Source organism: Hyaena hyaena, unplaced genomic scaffold (assembly GCF_003009895.1).
Source record: "Hyaena hyaena isolate Hyena2069 unplaced genomic scaffold, ASM300989v1 scaffold_0, whole genome shotgun sequence".
Classification (NCBI taxonomy): domain Eukaryota; kingdom Metazoa; phylum Chordata; class Mammalia; order Carnivora; family Hyaenidae; genus Hyaena; species Hyaena hyaena.
Window position 1 is genome coordinate 12,519,986 of NW_024080632.1, and position 20,459 is coordinate 12,540,444.

Here is a 20,459-nt window from a genome sequence, read left to right on the forward strand (position 1 = left end):
GAAGGGTTACGTGCACCCCAGTGTTTATAGCAGAGGTATCAACAATAGCCAAAGTCTAGAAAGAGCCCAAATGTCCATTGATGGATGAATGGATAAAGAAGATGTGGTATATATATATATAATGGAGTATTACTTGGCAATCAGAAAGAATGAAATCTTGCCATTTACAACTACGTGGATAGAATGGAGGATATTGGGCTAAGTGAAATTAGTCAAAGAAAGACAAATACTGTATGACTTCACTCATATGAGGACTTTAAGACAGAACAGGTGAACATAAGGGAATGGAAGCAAAAATAATATAAAAACAGGGAGGGGGCAAAACATAAGAGACTCTTAAATATGGAGAGCAAACAGAGGGTTGCTAGAGGGGTTGTGGGAGGGGGATGAGCTAAATGGGTGAGGGGCATTAAGGAATCCACTCCTGAAATCGTTGTTGCACTATATGCTAACTAACTTGGATGTAAATTAATAAAATAAATTAAAAAAAAAAGAAAAAGTAAAAATAAAAAAAGGAAACAGATCTGAATAGTAAGTGTGCACTAGGATGTTGTTACTTTGGGGCCCTCCCAGAAGATAGGTCTAGGAAATGAGGGACACACTAACACTGTGTTGTTTGCCTAATGATGATTTTCATTAACAGACATCCATCATTATTTCTCAATCTATCCATTTGTAAAAAATATTAGTAAGTTCTTACTGATATCTCTGATTCCAGTCCAACACCACAGAATTTAGTCTATCCTTCATTCCTTATTTGTACCTTATCTTTCTGCAAAAGAAAAAACTTGGTTCTCATGATAGTACTTACTTATTTGTTCATTTCTATTAAACACATACAGTAGTGTCAGAACCACTGACCCATACCTCTGTGAGAATCAAAAAAAATTTTTTGAGAGAGAAAGCAAGTGGAGGAAAGAAAGAGGGAGAGAGAGAATCTTAAGCAGGCTCCATGCCCAGCGCAGAGCCCAATGTAAGGCTAAATCTCACAACTGTAAGACCATGACCTGAGCTGAAATCAAGAGTCAGACGCTAAACCACCAGAGCCACTCTGGCGCCCTAAGAAACAGATTTATTAACTACAGTGCAGTATCTGTGTATATGCCTTTTCTCTTAAACCTTACAGTGTATAGTCAAAATACTGTTTTCCCAGGACACCTGGGTGGCTCAGTTGGTTGAGTGTCTGGCTCTTGATCTCAGCACAGGTCATGATCTCACCATTTGTGAACTGGAGCCTCATGTCAGGTTCTGTGCTGACAACGGTGTGGAGCCTGCTTGGGATTCTCTCTCCCCCTCTCTGTCTGCCCCTCCACTGCTCGTGCTTGCTCGCTCTCGCTCTCTCAAATAAACTTAAAAAAAAAAAAAAAACAAAACTGTTTTCCAGTTATTTAGTTCCTTTTTTCTCCATCCCTTTCTGTGTAGCCATGTTATTGATTTGTAGTGTAGTTAGGTTTATTTCATACTGATCATAATCCATTAGTTGTAATAATTTGCATGTGTGAAACATTAACATAGATCTATCACTATTTTTGTCAGCTCTGATGCTTTGAAGACATCTTTCCTATTTTACCCACTATTTTCAGTTGTTTCCAGTAGGAAGGTCAGGCTACAAAACCCTCATTACTAGAAATGAAGACTTTTCTTTGTAAAGGTAGTGGTAAAAGTCTTATTGTCTTCATACATTAAGGAAAATATAAATACATGACAAATTTTACTTCTTAGTTTTACTTTTTAAAGCCTTTGGGAGAAATTGGCTTTTGGAAGCCTAGTGAGAACAAGAAGATGATTTTACATTTTTTGCATTTATTTATAATTCATCCAGTAGATAGATGGCTCTCGCTATTATTATCATAAATAACCAAGAGTGAAAAAAAAAAAAGTCTCATCATGTAATATGCTGTTAATAGGCTCATGGCACCGATTAATGAATATAAATGTTTTTAACAGTAAAATCTAGAATATAAGAAAATACAGACCTCTGGTTAATTGGATTTTTCAGTTAACCAAAGGCTAATAATAAACCTGTTTTGGTTCATATTGGTGTAGATTTTCTTTTCTAAAGCATAGTCCTCTCCCTTTCTGACCTAGTACGGTTGTCTATTCCATTTCTATTCAAGTGCTTCTTAACCACCACACCAGTCACATGTATTTATTGTAATTGTGAAATATGAGGAAATCCCAGCTGCCTAACCATAAGGAGTGGTAAAGAAAATTATAACACATCTACATGATAGAATATTGTGCAGTCATTTAAGTTGATAATCAAGAAGAAGAATAACATGGAAATGTTTTTGATACAGTGCTAAGTATGAACAGTATGGTCATAACTAATTGTACACAGTCACGTGTAGAAAGATTAGGGGAAAAACCCAAAATGCTAATGGTATTTTTTTTAATCCTGAAATGAGGTTCTGTTACATTTAAATTGAAAAATAAATGTAATTATTTTTTAAGCACTATGCTAAAGCAACAATTTTCAACCACAGCAAAGTACAAATGGTTTTAAATAATTTGCCTCTTGTTTTAAATGAGAATACAAGCTGTTGCTCTAATGTCACTTTCACCTTGGTAAGCATTTCTGAGACGGAGCAAGGCGGGGCTAGGAAGAGGATGCTATATGTCGAGGCTAATAGGAGTCTGAGTGAGTATAGAGGCTGCAGACCTGGGTAGGATCCCATTCCAGTACTTAATCACTACCAGTGTGACCTTGGGAAAATGTCTTACCCTTGATATCCTCATCTGTCAGTGAGGCAAGTCAGAGTACCTACTTCTTCTGTTAGAAGGATTAAATGAGATAATAAATGTGAAATGCTTAAAACAGAGTGGTAAAGCACACAGTCAGTGCTTGATACGTGAAACCCCTTGCCATAGGCTCTATCTTTCTCATTGTCACCCCCAAGGCATTTCAAACAGATGGCCATTATCGTGCCCTGGCAGAAAAAGGATTGAGAATTTCTCCCTTTAAGTAAAACTCAGTACATCAGGCAGAGTATTAAAATAGTTAATTTTTATTAACTATTAATTTCTTTCCTACTACAGTTTCTAAGCTGGTTTTTGGTTTTGTTTTGTTTTGTTTTTTCCTTTTAACAGATAAGTTAAATGGATGCTCCTGTGTTAATGCAATTTCTTTTCCATTTAACAAGAAAGTATATAGTTAACAGTTCTGCTTTGGCCAGTTTAAACAAATTTAATCCAAATGTTCTAGTTTGGGGAAATGTTCCTGTGTTATTACTCATGCCAATAGGAAGAGTAATCATGGAATAGCTCTGCTCAGGGAAGAGAAAGTAATGTGTCCTAGATGGTACTCTGACCAAATCAGGCGTCTCAGGGAGAAGTAACGCATTGTCAGTTTGTTTTGCCAACTTGAGGATTAATTAATAATAACCCAAGCACTCTGTGCTTTTCAGCACTGAAACAGAACTAGAGTTATTTCTCAAATGTCTTGTTTATTATCCAATCTGTATGCAATGAAAGTAAAAAAGACAATGTTTTGAGATAAGAATATTAGAAATAAGTATCTAAAGATTAAAATATTTCATAATACCCAGTCGTGGCAAGGTGTTGAGAAGCAGGCACATCCATACTGTTGATGGGGATATAAACTAGGGCAGTGATTTTAGGGGGGAGTTTGGCAATACCTATCAAAGTGAATATATGTATTCTTTTACCTAGCAATTCCACTTTTAGGAATTTATTCACTTAGAAGATATTCTCCCACAAGCACAAAGATAGATAAGCAAGGATGTTTTTTTATTTGCAGCAGTGTTTATAATAGCAAAGAATTGGAGCACTCTTAAGTGTTCATAAGTAGGGATTAAATAAATTATATTTACATAACTACAGATAGTTTTGAGTTTTTTTAATGTTTATTTATTTTGAGAGAGAGAACACAAGCAGGGGAGGAGCAGTGAGAGGGGGTCAGGGGAGAGAGAATTCCAAGCAGGCTCTGCACTGTCAGCTCAGAGCCAAACACTGGACTCGATCTCATGAAACTTGAGATCATGACCTGAGCCGAAACCAAGAGTTGAATGCTTAACTGACTGAGCCATCCCGCTGTCCCTAAATATGGACAATTGCTAAAATGAATATGGTAAATCTACATATAGATGTGGAAAAGATGTTAAAATATATGTATTGTTAGAGGCATAAGTTTTTATGATATTTTAGATATGAACAGGACTTTTTAGAAGGACTCCCTTGAAACCTCTGTAATGTGGATGATGGTAAAGATGTCACTGGGGAGGGATACTGATGACTAGGAGCAAGTAGAGACTGTAACTCATTTCACTCCTTCTGAAGATCAGATCTTCAGTCAGATCTTCTTTATATTTTTATTCTGAACATTTGTTACTCTTACTATGGAAAAAAATTTTGATTTCAAAAACTGAAGAACAAATACCTGAACTAAAATCATACCATTTTCTTATATTTGCCTATGATTACAGATATCATACTTTGCCACAGTTTTGCCACAGCTGTTACTGGCTGCTTAATCAGGCACAGTAGCCAAAACTCATCATTTTGAAACCCACTGTGTAAGTCCCTGTGATTTTCTACTCTAAGACTGAATCACCCTACTGTTACTTCACTACCACCACCAATAACTGTCCTGGGGCCATGACTGCTGCCCCAAAACTAGAAGTAGGGAAATTGGTATTTCCAAGAGGGGTACGGCTCCTGAATATTTGCTGCCTATTGAATAGCTTTGAAAGGCCACCAGGAGAGCAGAAATGAAAGGTATGGCTGCCAGTTATTTGTGTGTTTCTCTATATTGTTTTTGGCTTGATCCACCATCTCCGTGATGTTAGTCAAGTCACTTAACAGCCTGTTCGCAGTGCAAACCCCAGAAGTAGACTGTGCACATGATAGCACCCTATAACATACACATTGTGTTCATAGTAGTACCTCGTTTTAAAGACAAATAAACAAAAAACACTGATCCTTGGATATTTTACTGTTTCCCACTACTGTCCTAAATTTGTAGCAATGCAGTATTTCTTTCCTTTCATTATTTCTCCGAACTTCAGTGATTCAGTTCAATATCATAAAGTCCTGAATTAGAAATAGGGAAAAGGAGGGCACCTGGGTGGCTCAGTCGGTTAAGCGTCTGACTTTGGCTCAGGTCATGATCTCATGGTTCGTAGGTTCGAGCCCCGCATCGGGCTCTGTGCTGACAGCTAGCTCAGAGCCTGGAGCCTGTCTTCAGATTCTGTATCTCCCTCTCTCTCTGACCCTCCCTTGCTCACACTGCGCCTTTCTCTCCCTCAGAAATAAATAAAACATTAAAAAAAAAAAAGAAAGAAATAGGGAAAAGGGGGGCACCTGGGTGGTTTGGTCAGTTAAGTTTCATGGGTTTGAGCCCACTTGGGGCTCCATGCTGACAGCACAGAGCCTGCTTGGGATTCTCTCTGTCCTTTTCTGCCCCTCCCCCACTTGTTTGTGTTCTCTGTCTCCTCCCTCTCTCTCTCTCTCTCTCTCTTTCTCTCTCTTTCTCTCTCTCTCTCTCTCTCTCTCACATACACACACACACACACAATATAAATAAATAAACTTAAAAAAAATAGGGAAAGGGGCATTCCTTTAGACCTGTGCTTTTTGTGGTATTTCATAAAAGAAGAATAGGTCTGTAATTTGAGAAAATAAGACTCCAGTTAAATGACTCCTATAACTTGCATACGTTTATGTGGTAGGATAGGAACTCTGACCTTGATCATCTGACTCAACTTTTTTCTTTCCAGTATACCATCTGTTCTCTCAGGAGCAGAGCGGGTCCATTCAGAGAGACCCCCGTTGTCCTGGCTAACTCGACTACTTGAGGAACGCCAAAGACAGTTTGAAATTCATTATGGAGCTAAGACTGGCTTTGCAGGCTTCCTCATACTTTGATCAGAAAGTATCTAGGGGTGCCTGGGTGGCTCAGTCAGTTAAGTGTCCAACTCTTGGACATGGTCTCACAACTCGTGGGTTTGAGCCCCACATTGTGTGTGCTGACAGTGTAAAGCCTGATTGGGATTCTCTGTCTTTACTTCTCTCTCTGTCCCTCATGAGCACACGCACGTGCGTGTGCGCGCGTGCTCTCTCTAAATAAATAAATAAATAAACTTTAAAAGAAAGAAAGCATCTAGAACATGGGTTATGTACAAACTTAAAAGATTATTATTTAATTTATATGCAGTAATAGCTAATACTCATTCTGTTAGGTCTGAAGTTCTGAGCCAGAGTCTGTCTTTGAAGAAGAAGAAAATAATTTGCTTGGAGAGGTGCATTAGCTCCTTGTAAATGGTAGTACTCTGTAAAATTTTATTACTCTGAGTGATGTATCCTCTCCATCACATAACAGGCACATGACTGGCCACCTGGCTAGAGGCAGCCCTGTGTGATGGGAAAGCACAGAACTGGGAAGCCAGAGACCGGAATGGTGCCACTTTCTCTCAGCCTCCACCTCCTTGTCTGAAAAACAAGGCCAGTCGTTCCTGCTTCGTAAGCCTTTCAGAAAGTCAAATGAGAGATATAGGTTAAAAGCCTTTGTGAACAGTACATGCCTGGTCATATCTGAGGAGTCACACATTTAAAGAAGACCCATTATAGCTTAGTGGTCGGGAGCTCAGTCTTTGGATGGAGTCAGGCAGGCTACCTGATAGGAAGAGACAATTTTTATTTCTAGGAAGATCACTTTGAGAGGAGACTAGTCTCCAAGAGCATTTTTAATACAAGCTTGGGGTATATTTATAACCTTCAGTGCAACCTCTGTGGCTTGGTTGCCTCATGATTCATGTCAAGCTGATGATACTCAGAATCAGGTCAGCTGCCTGAATTGCCCAGTGCTTTTTGCAAATCTAAACATATTTGAAATCTTTATCATCAACTGAATTCAGTACAAGTATTCAAACTGCAGCATTTATTAGACGGAGTTTTCCTTATGAGCCCTAAATTCCATTAGGAGAAATTTAGAGAGTCTTAAAATTTCTTAGCATTAGAGAAGAAGGAAAGAAAAAAGAAGAAAGAAAGAAAAATCTTGCTAACTTGGACTCGTAAAGGTTTGGTTTTAATAGCGGGACATAAAAAAAAAAGAAAAAGAAAAACTATTTCAATCTACAAAAAAACAGTACAGGCACACCTCAGAGATCCTGCCAGTTCATTTCCAGGCCATGACAAGCAAATATCGCAACAAAGCCAGCCAAATGAAATTTTTGGCTTTCCAGTACATATAAAAGTTCTGTTTACACTACACTGTAGTGTATTAAGTGTGCTATCACATTATGTCTTAAAAAACTTAAATATCTCAGTTTAAAAACCCAAAACTGAAAATGTAAACCATCATCCGAGCTTTTGGCAAGTCATCTTTTTGCTGGTGGAGGGTCTTGCCTCGATGGTGATGGCTGCTGACTGATCGGGGTGGGGGGCACTGAAGGCAGAGTGGCTGTGGCAGGTTCTTAAGACAACATATCGTGTGCCATATCGAGACTCTCCCTCTCACAAATGATTTCTCTGTAGCAGGCGATGGTGTTTGATAGCATTTTAGCCACAGTGGAACCTCTTTCAAAATTGGAGTCTGTCCTCTCACACCCTGACACTGCTTTCTCACCGAAGTATACAAAATGTTCTGAATGCTTCGTTGTCATGTCAGCTGTCTTCATGGCATCTTCATCAGGAGCAGATTCCGTTTCCAGGATCCACTCTTTGTTCATCCATGAGAAGCAACTCCTCCTCTGTTCAAATTTATCAGGAGTTTTAGCAATTCAGTCCCATCTTCAGGCTCTACTTCCAATCCCAGCTCATCCCCTGTCTCCAGGGTCTAGAACTCTCCACTCCATGAGGGATGGAGTCCACTTCTTCCATACTCCTGTCAATGTCACTATCTTGACCTGTCTGTGAATCAGGAATGTTCTCTAAATGGTGAGCCCTTTTCAGAAGGTTTCCAATGGGCTTGGCCCAGATCCATCAGAGGACTCACTGTCTGTGGCAGCTCTCCACCCTTTCAGGTATATTTCTTCAATAATAAGACCTGAAAGTTGAAATTACTCCTTGGTGCCCGGGCTGCAGAATGGACGTTGTGTTGGCAGACATGAGAACAGCGTTAATCTCATTGTGCCCCACGCCATCAGAGCTTGGGGACCAGGTGCGCCGCCAGTGAGCAGTAACATTTTGAAAGGGATCTTTTTTTTCTGAGCAGGGTCTCCACAGCTGGCTTAAGATGTTCAGCAAACCAGGTTGTAAACAGATGTGCTGCCATCCAGGCATTGTTCCATTTACAGAGCACAAGCAGAGTAGATTTAGCGTAATTCTTAGGGACCCTCAGATTTTCAGAAAGGTAAATGGTGTCTTCCACTGAAAGACACCAGCTGCACTAGCCCCTAACAAGAGAGTCAGCCTGTCCCTCGAAGCTTTGAGGTCAGGCACTGACTTCTCTTCTCCAGCTACCAGGGTCCTACATGGCATCTTCCCCAGATAGTAGATGCTTCCATCTGCACTGAACATCTGCTGTTTGGTGTGGCCACCTTCACGAATGATCTGAGCTGAGTGAGATCTTCTGGATAACCTGCTGCAGCTTCTACATGAGCCCCTGCTGCCTCACCCTGCACTTTTGTGTTATGGAGACGGCTTCTTTCCTTAAACCTCGTGAACCAAGCTCTGCTAACTTCACACGTTTCTTCTACAGCTTCCTCACCTCTGTCAGCCTTCACGGAATTGAAGACAGTTTGGGCCTTGCTCTGGATTAGGTTTTGGCTTAATTAAGGGAGTGTTGTGCAAGGTTTGATCTCCCTTCCAGACCGCTGGAACTTTCTCCAGATCAGCAATAAGGCTGTTTCTTTCCTTACCATTCATGTATTCACTGGAGTAGCACTTGTCATTTCCTTCAAGACCTCTTCCTTCGCGTCCACCACTTGGCTAATGGCTGGCGCAAGAGGGCTAGTTTTTGGCCTCCTTCAGCTTTTGATGTGGCTTCCTCACTAAGCTTAATCTTTTCTAGCTTTTGATTTAAAGTGAGAGATGTGCAACTCTTCCTTTTACTTGAACACTTAGAGGCCACTGTAGGGTTATTAACTGACTTAATGTCAATATAGTTGTATCTCTGGGAATAGGGAAGCCTGAGGAGAGGGAGAGAGATGGGGAATGGCCATCAGTGGGGCAATCAGAACACATTCAACACTTATTAAGTTTGCCCTCTCAAATGGATGTTTCATGGCACCTCAGTTACCATAGTAACTTCTAGGATCACTGATCACAGATTACCATGGCAAATAAAGTAATATTGAAAAAGTTTGAAATACATCAAGAATTATCAAAATGTAACACACGAGACAGGAAGTAAACAAATGTTGTTGGCAGAATGGCACTGGTAGACTTGCTCAATGCAGGTTGACCCAAACCTCCAATTTGTGAAGAGCACAGTGTGTGCAGTGAAGTGAAGTGAGGTGAAGTGCAGCAAGACAGAGTGTGCTTGCATCACAGTCCTCATCTGGAGACAAGACAGCCCCAAATTGACCATTCTGGTGTTGTCACTTACTGAGAGGTTGGCAAGTTCTTTCATTTCCCTGAGTCTCTTCCCTCATTAGTAAATAGAGCCTGACAGGCACTACTTTGGTTATGACAATTGAGATAATGCATTTAAAGCATTTAGCACAGTTCTTGGCACATTGTAATTACTGAGCACATATTACTGATGTTAATTTTAATTAAGGATGTCTAACACTGTGTTCTAAGTGATTAAGAAACTAAAACAAGCTGGTGGTGTCTGAAATTAAATTCAGAATAAGGAAAACGAGATGGTTTGATTTTAGTTTGTTGTGTGTTTTATAATTGTTTAAAAATTAGGGACGCCTGGGTGGCTCAGTCGGTTAAGTGTCCAACTTTGTCTCAGGTCACGATTTCATGGTTCGTGAGTTCAGGCTCCACGTTGGGCTCTGTGCTGACAGCCCAGGGCTTGTAGCCTACTTTGGATTCTGTGTTTCCCTCTGTCTGTTTCTCCCCTGTTCACACTCTGTCTGTCTCTCTCTCTCTCTCTCTCTCTCTCTCTCTGTCTCTCAAAAATAAGTAAAGATTAAAAAAAAAAATTTTTTTAAATTAGAACTATAGGCTGAGATCCTTATATGGCTCTCTAGTCCAAGGGAGCAATAGTTGAATCTATGGGACCAAAACAAAGATGGACAATTGCTTATACTGCCCTTGAAAATAAAAACAACTATTGAACATGTATCTGTTAATGTGAGAGCCTCGCTGAACACCCAGCCTACCATGTCAGCATTATTACCATCCCACCTCCTCCAGAGCCTTTCCTAACCATGTCAGCACACGGTGATCTCTCCCAAGAACTCATGAAGCCTACTGACCCCATTTGGCCTCAGAAAGGCACAGAGGCAGTTATTTAACCTGTCCAATGGCTCTTCTCTCTACTGGGCAGTGTTCAGGGCTCTCCTCACAGGGAGCTAGGCTGCACTCTTCAGGAGAAAGACCAGAGTTCATCTTATCAAGTGAGCTTTCTTTCAAAATATTCTTCCTGCATGTTCAGGAGAAGGTGCTGACACAGTAAATGTTGTTGGTGTTCTCCTGTGTTTGAGCGTTAGAAAATAAGTGGATTGGGGCGCCTGGGTGGCTCAGTTGGTTAAGCATCCGACTTCGGCTCAGGTCATGATCTCACGGTTCGTGGGTTCAAGCCCCGCGTCAGGCTCTGTGCTGACAGCCAGCTCAGAGCCTGGAGTTTGCTTCAGATTCTGTGTCTCCCTCTCTCTCTGACCTTCCCTGCTCATGCTGTCTCTCTCTCTTTCTCTCTCTCTCTCTCAGAAATAAATAAAACATTAAAAAAAATTTTTTAAAAGAAAATAAGTGGATTAGGGTGGGAAGTAAGTGCCTCAGCCAACACTCCTCCAGAGAATTAAAAGTTGCAAAAGAAGGGGATGCCTGGGTGACTCCGTTGGTTAAGCATCTGATTTTGGCTCAGGTCATGATCTTATGGTTTATGAATTCAAGCCCGTTGTGGAGCTCTGCGCTTGCAGTGTGGAGCCTGCTTGGGATTCTCTCTTTCTCCTCCTCTCTCTGCCCCGCCCCCCCAACTCATGCTCTTTCTCTCTCTCTCAAAATAAGTAAACTTTTTTAAAAAGTTGCCAAAGGTGTCCTTGAGGAAGGAATGGCAAAAATCTTAACAGATAGTGGGGTGCTTGGCTGGCTCAGTGGAGAATGCAGCTCTTGATGTCAGGGTTGTGGGTTTGAGCGCCACGTTGGGTGTAGAAATTACTTAAAAATAAAGTCTTTAAAAAAAATCTTAACAGATGTGACAGGGAACTTTGAATAGTGCCTATGTTGCGTGGAAGCGAGAAATATAGACAGAGATGATTCACTCGGGCCCTGCTGAGGAAATGGATGAGAGAAATAAAGGAATTTCTAAGGTAGTAGGTATATCTGCCTTACTCTTGAATGTAAAATAGAGACTTTTTCTCAATTTAGTAGATGTTTGCCGAGCATCTGTTGTGTACCGAGTAATGATGATGATACCTAACATTTGAGAGCCTACTGTTTCTTAGGCCTATTTCCCCTGACCAGCAAAGTGGTCTTTACCAAGATAAACTCCTCCGTGGTGGAAGTAGAGATGGATGTTTGTCTTGTTTGGGCGCGAGGGACCACACGGACCAGCATTGCATCCTCTGCGCCTTCTAGAGTAGGAAGCTGTAAAGGCATGCTTGGGAAAGGAACGGCTGAGATCTTACCAGACTTCCTTTGCACAGCCTCCGAATCCTCCCTGAAGGTCTCTTCTGCTTGCAGGCCTCAGAAGTTGAGAGACAACTCTCCATGCAAGTCCATGCCCTCAGAGAAGACTTTCGGGAGAAAAACTCCTCGACCAACCAGCACATCATCAGGCTTGAAAGCCTACAGGCTGAGGTGAGTCCACCCGTGTGGCCTTGCTTTTCTCGTTAGACATGTGCCGCACTGGGTCTCGTAGGTAAGAAGCCCCTGAACTGGGAAACAAAACCCTCCTCTGTCTGCAGTCTCTAAAAAAATAATTTAAAAATCTCTAGAGATGTATCTGGAAGAAACTAAATGGGGAGCACTCGATTCATGTTGCCTGTTATCTGGAAGAATAAGATTGCTCAGAGTTACTGCTGAGTGTGTGGAAATCACAAATGACCCGCTTTTACTGAATATGTTGATCCGTCCGAAAACATCCTTGCCAGTCCTCAATAGAAGATGGGAAAGAGGATTTTCCCTTTCTCCATTCTGTGTAGGTCCAGTTCAGTGCACCTTAATGCACTTACTGTGATTCTGACCTATAACATGAGAGTCATACAAGTAGCTACTTCATAGGGCTGTTGTGTTTGATGAGTTAATACACGGAAAGCCCCTCGTGTGGTACTTAGAACAGAGTAGTGTTGTTAAAAGTGTATGAGAGGCCGGAGCATGGCAGTCAGGGTCTATGGCCCTGAGTGAGCCAGAGGGAAAGAAAAAGTAGCACTTAGGGGACAACTCTGTGAGAACCCGGTTGTGGGAGGGGAGTAGAGGGGAGTCATATCAGCAGCCCAAATAGGTGCTCTTCCCCAGGGAGGCATCCACCTAATCTGACCTTGAGGGCCCCTAAGCCAGTTGTCTGGACAGCAGCCCTTTGGCTAAGTTACACCTGAGGGGACAGTCTCGGGGTCCAGAGCCAGATGAATGCACACCCCCACTGTGAGGAATCCGTCGACATGGTCGGGCCCAGAGAAGCCCAGGTGGCTGTTCCCCCGCTTTGGAAATGACCTGAAGATGTTTTTCCTAAAGTATGTCAATATCTTCTCTTTTCTCCTGCCTGTCCTTCCCTTCCTTTCTCCCTCCCCCTGGAAATACTACTGGTATTGAGCAGCAGGTTCTCGAAGTAAGTAGTTCGTTCCGGTGGGGTTTGGCATGCCTGTGTGTCACCACTTGTGTGCATGACTTGCTGTTCCACTGCCTTTGCCAAAGCTCTGACTCCTTCGAGCTGCCTGTTTTCCTCTGCCCTCTGCTCACTATTTCAAGACCCTTGTGACTCAGGGTCATTCCCAGGAATGCTAACTGGCAGATTTGGTCACAGGTTTAATGGTGCACAGGGTGGGGTGAGGGAGTTGCCATCTAATGTTGATGCCTTCATCCATTAACACTGCTACTTTCAAAAGCCAACCTATGAAAGTGTTCAAGTACATTACTTCATGTAGTTCAGAACTTCTAAAGTTTTTTTTAAAGGGCCAGGATTATATATCAGAACTCTATTACCTCGTTATTTCACTGACTGGAACTTGAGAAACAAAGATTATCCATGGAAGGAAAATGTAAAGGTTGGAGGGTATTTATATGAAAATCAACTAGAGTAAGAATTCCCTTCACATGGGTAACGTGCTTCGATGTGGGGAATAGTGGCCCCATTCACAAAAAGGACCTCTTCCTTTTGGTCCCTTATCCAGGTGCACACTTGAGAGACAGTATTTCTTTGTTTAGCCAGATACCTGATCTCTCTAGACAAAGGCCACATACTTCATTTCCCCAGGACACCATCCTATCTGATTGATTGGTGGCCAGGAAAGATCTGTGCCCTCCGAACAGAATTCTGGTGTGGAGAGAGAGAACAGACAAAAAGCAGAAGGAAAGGTGGATTTCAGAGAACCTCAGACACATTCATTAGACATTCATTTCAAAATCTCTCCAGGAAAGGGTAGGATGTTGGTCCTCTTGATGGATTCTTCTCCAGGCCAAACTGGAGAGCACGGAGAACATCTTGACCATGTTGGGAACAAGAAGCTGGTTGAGAGATCAGTCCAGCGGGGAACTGATAAATAGGAGGCTCTGCACAACTTGGAAGGCTTCCATGGCCCCTTAGCAGGGCAGTGTTCTCGGTGAAGCATCGCGGGCCTGGTGGAGCGCTGGCACGCCTCCAGAGCCTACACACCTGGAGGCCTGAAGACTTGGCATCGCTTTCCTCTTATCCTTTGTTTTCTTACTGACATTGAAGAGACTAGACAGACCTTCCTAAAAGAAGATTTATATCTCTCGAGGCTGGCTAGAGACGCAATGTACAAACATACCAGTCTGTTTAATAAAAGAAGCGAAATTGCTTCTATTCACAATTTACCTGCTCAGGCAAAATGACACTTTGAGTAAAATCAGTTACTCGCTTGTGTCACGTCCTGTTCTTCCCAGGACACGGGCTGATGCAGGCACTGCTTTGCCTTCTGTACCCCGTCAACTCCCCCATTAACTTGGGGCACCAGGTCTGAGCTGCAACCTCTAGAACCAGACCTGTTAGCAGTGGGGGAAAAGTACAGAAGAGAGCCATGGAGTATGAGAATACAGCAGCTCACGAGGCTGTCTCAGGCATTTTCTTGTGCTCATGACTTGAGAAGGAAGAATGGAACCGTGGGTTAGGCTTCACTCCCCCAGAAATTGTGGGGTTGAGGTAAAGTCATGGGCAGGCAAGGTGGAGTCCTTCTCTGTCTTATCTGTGGAATTTCCAGAACACTGACCCTTCCCTTCCTCTGCCTGGCATCCCACATTCCAGCTTCCCCAAAGTTCATCTCCCACCTCTTCCCAGACAGGTTTCTAGAAGGGAGGGGCTTTCTCTTCATCTTGGGAGCTCACAGCTGTTCTCTCAAAGATGGGGGCACTGGGCCCCTGGGCAGAGCACGTGGGGAGACACAGGCCTTCGTGTTTGGACCTAGTTCCTCCCTGCCTACTCATCAGCCTGGGTGTAACTGACTGTCTCCGCCCTTTCAGATCAAAATGCTGTCAGATCGGAAACGGGAGCTAGAGCATCGTCTCAGTGCCACCTTAGAGGAAAACGACCTGCTCCAGGGCACTGTGGAGGAGCTACAGGACCGGGTGCTGACCCTGGAGAGGCAAGGCCATGACAAAGACCTCCAGGTACTGAGGCGGAGAAACTGTCCTGTAGAGCTAGGGCCAGGCCAAAGGGGCATTTCGCTGCCCAGCCAGAAGGAAAGCTGGGAGGCCAGGCCACTGTCGGGTCAGGAGAGGGGAAAGCCGAGCTCTCTCTGTGGGCCCTGTTGGAGTTCTCCTTGGGCGCTCACCAACTTGGCCAGTCTGGCTCTGCTGAAAACAAATGCATCGCTACCCACAGGCTATCCTTCCAATTTGTTCTGAGCCACTGGCCCCTGGAGCAGTTTCAGAGAGTTCTTTCTGGGCTATTAACATGACTGGAACATGGGGAGTGTCATTCTGCCTCCTAGGGTTTGTGAAATCTGCTAGAGATTTCAGAGGGAGCCTGTGACTTTCTGTCCTTGGCTCTCAATGCTCTCTGCTGCTGCTTTCCCAGGCTGATGCATTCAGTTGGCTTGCACTGAGCGGAAATCAAGAAGCTGCCCACTGAACACAGCAAGACTTACATCCTGCTTCTAACAGTTGCTAGAAAAAGCATAGGCCGACCCCTTTGTGAGCGTAATTGGCCTCTTTTTTCTTCCTAAAGGAAATTGCTTCATGTTCATTTTGTCCTTATTTGGGACCTGCCACCAGTCCTAAGCTAAATCCCCAGGCTCACACTTGCCAACCCCCTAAATAAAAAGACAATTGCTCCTGGTCTCCACAGAAATAGAGCATAACACCTGCTGCAAAGCTTTTGCCACACTGGCCTAGGAGCACCTGGGGCCAGTGGCTGAGAGCATGTTCCTCCCCCTTGGACATTCTCCGAGCGCCCGGGATTGGGGGAGATGGTGACGGGGTTGTTGGTGTAGAGGCGGCCGGCCGGCTGTGTTGGAGCACCAGGCAGGTCCTCCCCAAAGACCAGGCTGTGGCAGACGCCGCTGGGCTCGGTGTTCGGCTGGGGAGGAATCCTCTAGGACGTGGGGTAAGGAAGCATCTTAGGCTGATATCACTTGTCACGGACACCATCAGCTAAGCCGCCGTCTGAGTGATTAACCTCTTAACGGGCAGATGAGCAGTTTTTGACCCTCCATGGTTTTGTACCTTCAGCTTGGAACTTTGCATATAGCAGGGCCTCTGTAAATGTTGATTAGGAAATGGTGCTGGCAAAAGCCTTAGAGCCATTTTCAAGATGGAAAGAAAGGAGTTTGCTTGTCTTCTAAGGTTGATGATGATGATAGTGGTGAACATTTGCACACTTTACAGGGAACACAGTGCTTTTGCATACATTCTAAAATGGAGGCTTAGGAAAAAGTGAATCAGTTACCAAAGTAGTGTAGTAAATCCTTAGTAGAATTAAAAACAGAGTCCCCCCACCCCCCACCTCCTTCATGTGGTTCTCATCGACAGTGTCTAGCACATTCCTTGCCTCTGCAGGTCAGTGTCTCACTAGAATTTCTGACCCTATCAAGCACTCTGCTGAGGAGGGTTGCTGGGCAGAGTGTGGAGAAGGCAAACACAAAAGAATGGGGAAGTGACCCCTGCCTGAAAGACACTTTCATTCAGTCTAGCTGGAATTCACAGATGAGAAGTCCGTTATTTCAAATCAAGAATTGGGGACCTCAGGACGGGGAAGAGTAGGACTGGCGTGCGCTATCCAGTACCTGGCTCACACAGTGGGCTGTTTGCTCTCCAGCAAGAGCCCCATGTCACACACACTCACATCCTTGCCATCTGCACACCCACTGTCATCTGATTGCGCCACTCACCCCACGGCCTACATCAAGTCAGGCAGTTCACACTTTGATTTGGAAAAATCTGCTTTTATGGGCTGAATTCTTATCTTTCCCACCTTTTTGTGATTCTTTTCCTTCAGCCCATAGGAGATTCTCCTTGGGCTGCTGCTAATTACCAGTGTCTTCCAGAAAGCCCTTTTGGTTGCTCAAGTGGCCTGTACTAATGCAGAAATAAGAATTCCAGCTTACTCAGATAGTAGTTGAGAGGTCCTAAATCAAACTTGCAAAATGTAGACTTGATGGCCTTGGAATGTATAGAATTCCAGATTTTAATCCTTTGTTTTAGATAAAGGATGAGAGGAAGGTTGAGTAGGCAGGGCAACAGGCCTACCCAGCCAGGGCAGCCCCTCTTTAATCTGGTTCACTATGTAGTTGGGGTTCTACTGTCTAACAATGATTTTTAAGCCACTGATAAAATCCAACTCTCATTTTTTTTTTCAGGCTGAAAATAGGGATAAAAATTATTTGTTGAATACCCAAGAAGTTGAAAAATCAGGCATTTTGCTAAACTCTTAATAATACCCAGTAGAGGATTCTGTCCCCCTCTGATTTATAACCCCATGGGCATCTTACAGATGTGTGCAGGGGCCTTGTCCCAGTGAGCAGGTGGATTTCATCATCAGAAAGTGTAGGCTCCACTCCCTGTGGAGTGACCCAGGAGCAGGTGGCCTGCAGTGTAGACCTTGCTCTGACACTTAGCATCATACCATCTTAGTTCCCTCAGTGTGAAGCGGGAGGGTGCTCCCACTTCTGCCACCTCTGGTGGCATGAGTGTTGTAAGCTCAGTTAGTGTGCTGCACTGCAAGGCGTTTGGTGTCTTCCTTGTTGAGATACATATATCTAAATATATTTAGTGACATCTTTCTTATATAAAGGATGAGATTCCTTGTTTTAAAGGTTTCTTATATCTAAGCCTCCTCTGATTTGTTTTTTCTGCATATGTTTCTGGACCCATTATTGACCAGACAGGGCAGACCTGTCCTGATCTTTGATTCTCTTGCTGTTACAATTAATTAAGCACTCTCAAGTGCGCATGAGTAATTGAACTAATTTTGTCCAGTGCATGAGAACTTCTACTTGTGTGTGCCGAACTTCTCCTACTGAGATGTATGTGGAATTACCTAGAAAATAATTGTAAAGCATTTTGCCAACTTAGTATGCCATTTGTAATTGTGCCAAATTCTTCTTAGGAATGTCCTTTTTCTTTTTTTCTTTTTTTTTTTTTTTTAACCCTAATTTCTTCTCTGAGTTTTCTCATAACTGGAGCTGGAAGAGTTCCCACTGGACCAGCAGGTATTGCTGATGCCTGGGAATCGTGCAGAGCAGGCTCGCCAGTGCCTTTTTCCCTCTCTGAGCAGCCAGGCACCAGGCTTTTCTGAGTGAAGGTGCATCCAGATTCTTGGTGCCATTAGCCAACCACCGTCTGCTCCTGACCAACAGAGGTGAAGCCCTAGGGCACCTAACAAATTGGCGTGGACGCTCGTGAGGCAGAGCCCCGAGTTGTCACCCCCTGCTGCTCAGCGTCTGCACCTCTGCAGGTGCCACAAGCCTACCTGGCCCGCAGTCTGCAACACACAGGACAGTGTGTGCTCTATTTTTAGTGAACAGGGGTGACCCCAGAAACTCTATCTTATGAAAAGATAAGTTCATTAAATTTAAACCCCAGGGTGTTCTTTTCCCATCCTCAACTTCCAAAAAATCTTGTAAAAGGGAGGGGTGGGCAATCCACAAATACAAGAGTAGGAGACATTGCTCCTGCGCAGGTGTGATTCGTGGACAAGTGTGTGGCGGTTAGCGAACATGTGAAGATTCCGCAGGTGTGGTCTGTGTGTTAAAAGCAAGTGTAGTGGCGTAGGCACTAGTAGAGCATGGCATTCAGCAGCCGCGGTGGAGTCGTGTCTTCCCTTCGGTAGTAGTAACCTGGCCAGGTAGCGGTGCCCTGCTTGGGCTCCACGAATAAGGGCCCACAGAGAATGGCCAGAAGGGTGGATAGTGGCAGCAAGAGAGAAGGAAGGAGCCCTGGTCTGTAAGCCATAAAAAGTACCCTGCTGTCCCCTCCACCACCGGCATCCTCTCCTTCTCTGAGTTTTCTATGCTGTGTAAGGCCCTTCCCAGGCCTGGGGCTTTACCTGTAAACTGTGAGGTGTGACACAGAAAACAGAGACCACTTCTCTCCTGGCTTTGGGGATTCTCGGTATTTCTATTCACATGTATTCCAAATCCTACCCACAGTGTCTTTCCAAACCCTTTCCCCTTCATTTTTTTTTTCATTAAAATACATCATACATACACCAAAGCGTAGAGATCTTAAGTGGACAGCCCAGTGAATTTTTACAAATATATACCCCCGTGGAGCACCTGCATGGCTCAGTCAGTTGAGCATCCAACTCTGGTTCAGGTCATGATCTCATGGATCATGAGTTCAAGCCCCACATCGGGCTCACTGCTGACAGCACAGAGCCCATTTCTGACCCTCTGTCTCCCTCTCTCTCTCTGCCCTTCCCCTGCTTGCGCCGTCTGTCAAAAATAAATAAAACATTAAAAACTGTACATACACACACACACACACACACACACACACCCATGTAACACCTCCCCGATGAAGATAAAGCCCATTATCTGTACCCTACAGGCCTCCCTCTCGCCCCCTCAGTCAGTACTCTGACACTTCCTCAAAGGCAGACAGACCTCTCTTCCACTTTCATCTCTTGTATCTCAGTGAAGTTTCAGAACTTTTATACATGAATTACACATTATATGTTGTTTAATGTCAGGCTTTTTCTTGACATTATATCATGTCTATGAAATTCATCCATGTTATAGCATATAGTGGCAGTGTGTTCTTTTTTTCACTGCTGTGTAGTATTCCAGCACGTGACTATCTCTCTCCATTCTATATTGGCATTTGGATTATTTCCTCATTTGTGGCTCTTTAAAGATTATTTTAGTTTTTTCAAATGTTTATTTATTTTTAAAAGACAAAGAGGTAGAGAGCAAACAGTGCAGGGGCACAGAGAGAAGGACACAGAATCCCAAGCTTAACCAACTGATCTACCCAGGCACCCCACCCCCATTTGGGTCTCTTAAGGAAGAATGCTGCTGTGGACATCCCATTTGTCTTCTGGGCACATACACAGCCATTTGTGCTGGGTCCGCACCTAGAGGTGGAAGGGCTGGGTCATGGGACAGCTGTGTATTTCACTCAGTAGAAATTGCCAGTTTCCCAGAGTAGTTGTACAGCTTCACTCCCAACAGCAGTGAGAGTCCTGGTTGTTCACGACCTCATCAGTACTTGGTATCATTACTATTTTATGGGTTTTTATTTTAGTCATTCTGGTGAGAGTCTAATGGTACCTTACTTGTATGTCTCTGTGTGTGTATGTGTTTAATTTTTTTTAATATGGAGAATTTTGGACATTCAGAAATAAGGTAGTGTGATGATGCCCCATGTGCCCCATTGCCAGCTGTGCAAACCACTGAGCTCCAGCCAGCCCTGCCCCACATTCAGTACATCTACCTGCTTCCCTCTCACATTATTTTGAGGTAAATCCCCAAATTTTTATAATTTCATCCATAAACAAAGACTACCTCTAAATGATAAGAACTTAAAAAAAAAACATAGCCACAGGATTAGTATACCTAAGTGGGGAGGGGGGGGAAGCAGTGTTTTCTTAATATCAAATAGCCAGTGTCCAGGTTCGTAACCACCTCATAAATGTCCTAATTGCTTCTCAAATTTTTTACTTGAATCAGGATGCAAGTTCAAATGGGCCTAATGCTGCGGTTGGTTGGTATGTTTCTTAAGTCTCTTACAGCTTAAAGAAGCTGAGCTGTTGGTCTTGTAGAGTTACCCAA

The 20,459-nt window shown here is 43.5% G+C and overlaps 1 protein-coding gene across 6 annotated transcripts in view; it reads left to right on the forward strand.

Moving 5' to 3' along the window:
• The window catches only part of BICDL1 (BICD family like cargo adaptor 1), a 113,490-nt gene that overhangs the window by 76,169 nt on the left and 16,862 nt on the right, over positions 1 to 20,459 (forward strand). For 4 of the 6 annotated variants that reach the window (XR_005528492.1, XM_039232720.1, XM_039232363.1 and 1 more), the window contains exons 3-5: positions 11,758 to 11,874; positions 12,830 to 12,841; positions 14,710 to 14,856. Coding sequence is in view for 5 of the 6 variants with exons in the window: in XM_039232720.1 (XP_039088651.1) it covers positions 11,758 to 11,874; positions 12,830 to 12,841; positions 14,710 to 14,856 (276 nt within the window). In the remaining variant the exon portion in view is untranslated. The remainder of the gene's footprint in view (positions 1 to 11,757; positions 11,875 to 12,829; positions 12,842 to 14,709; positions 14,857 to 20,459) is intronic. The other 2 variants (XM_039232436.1, XM_039232641.1) reach the window with 1 other exon arrangement.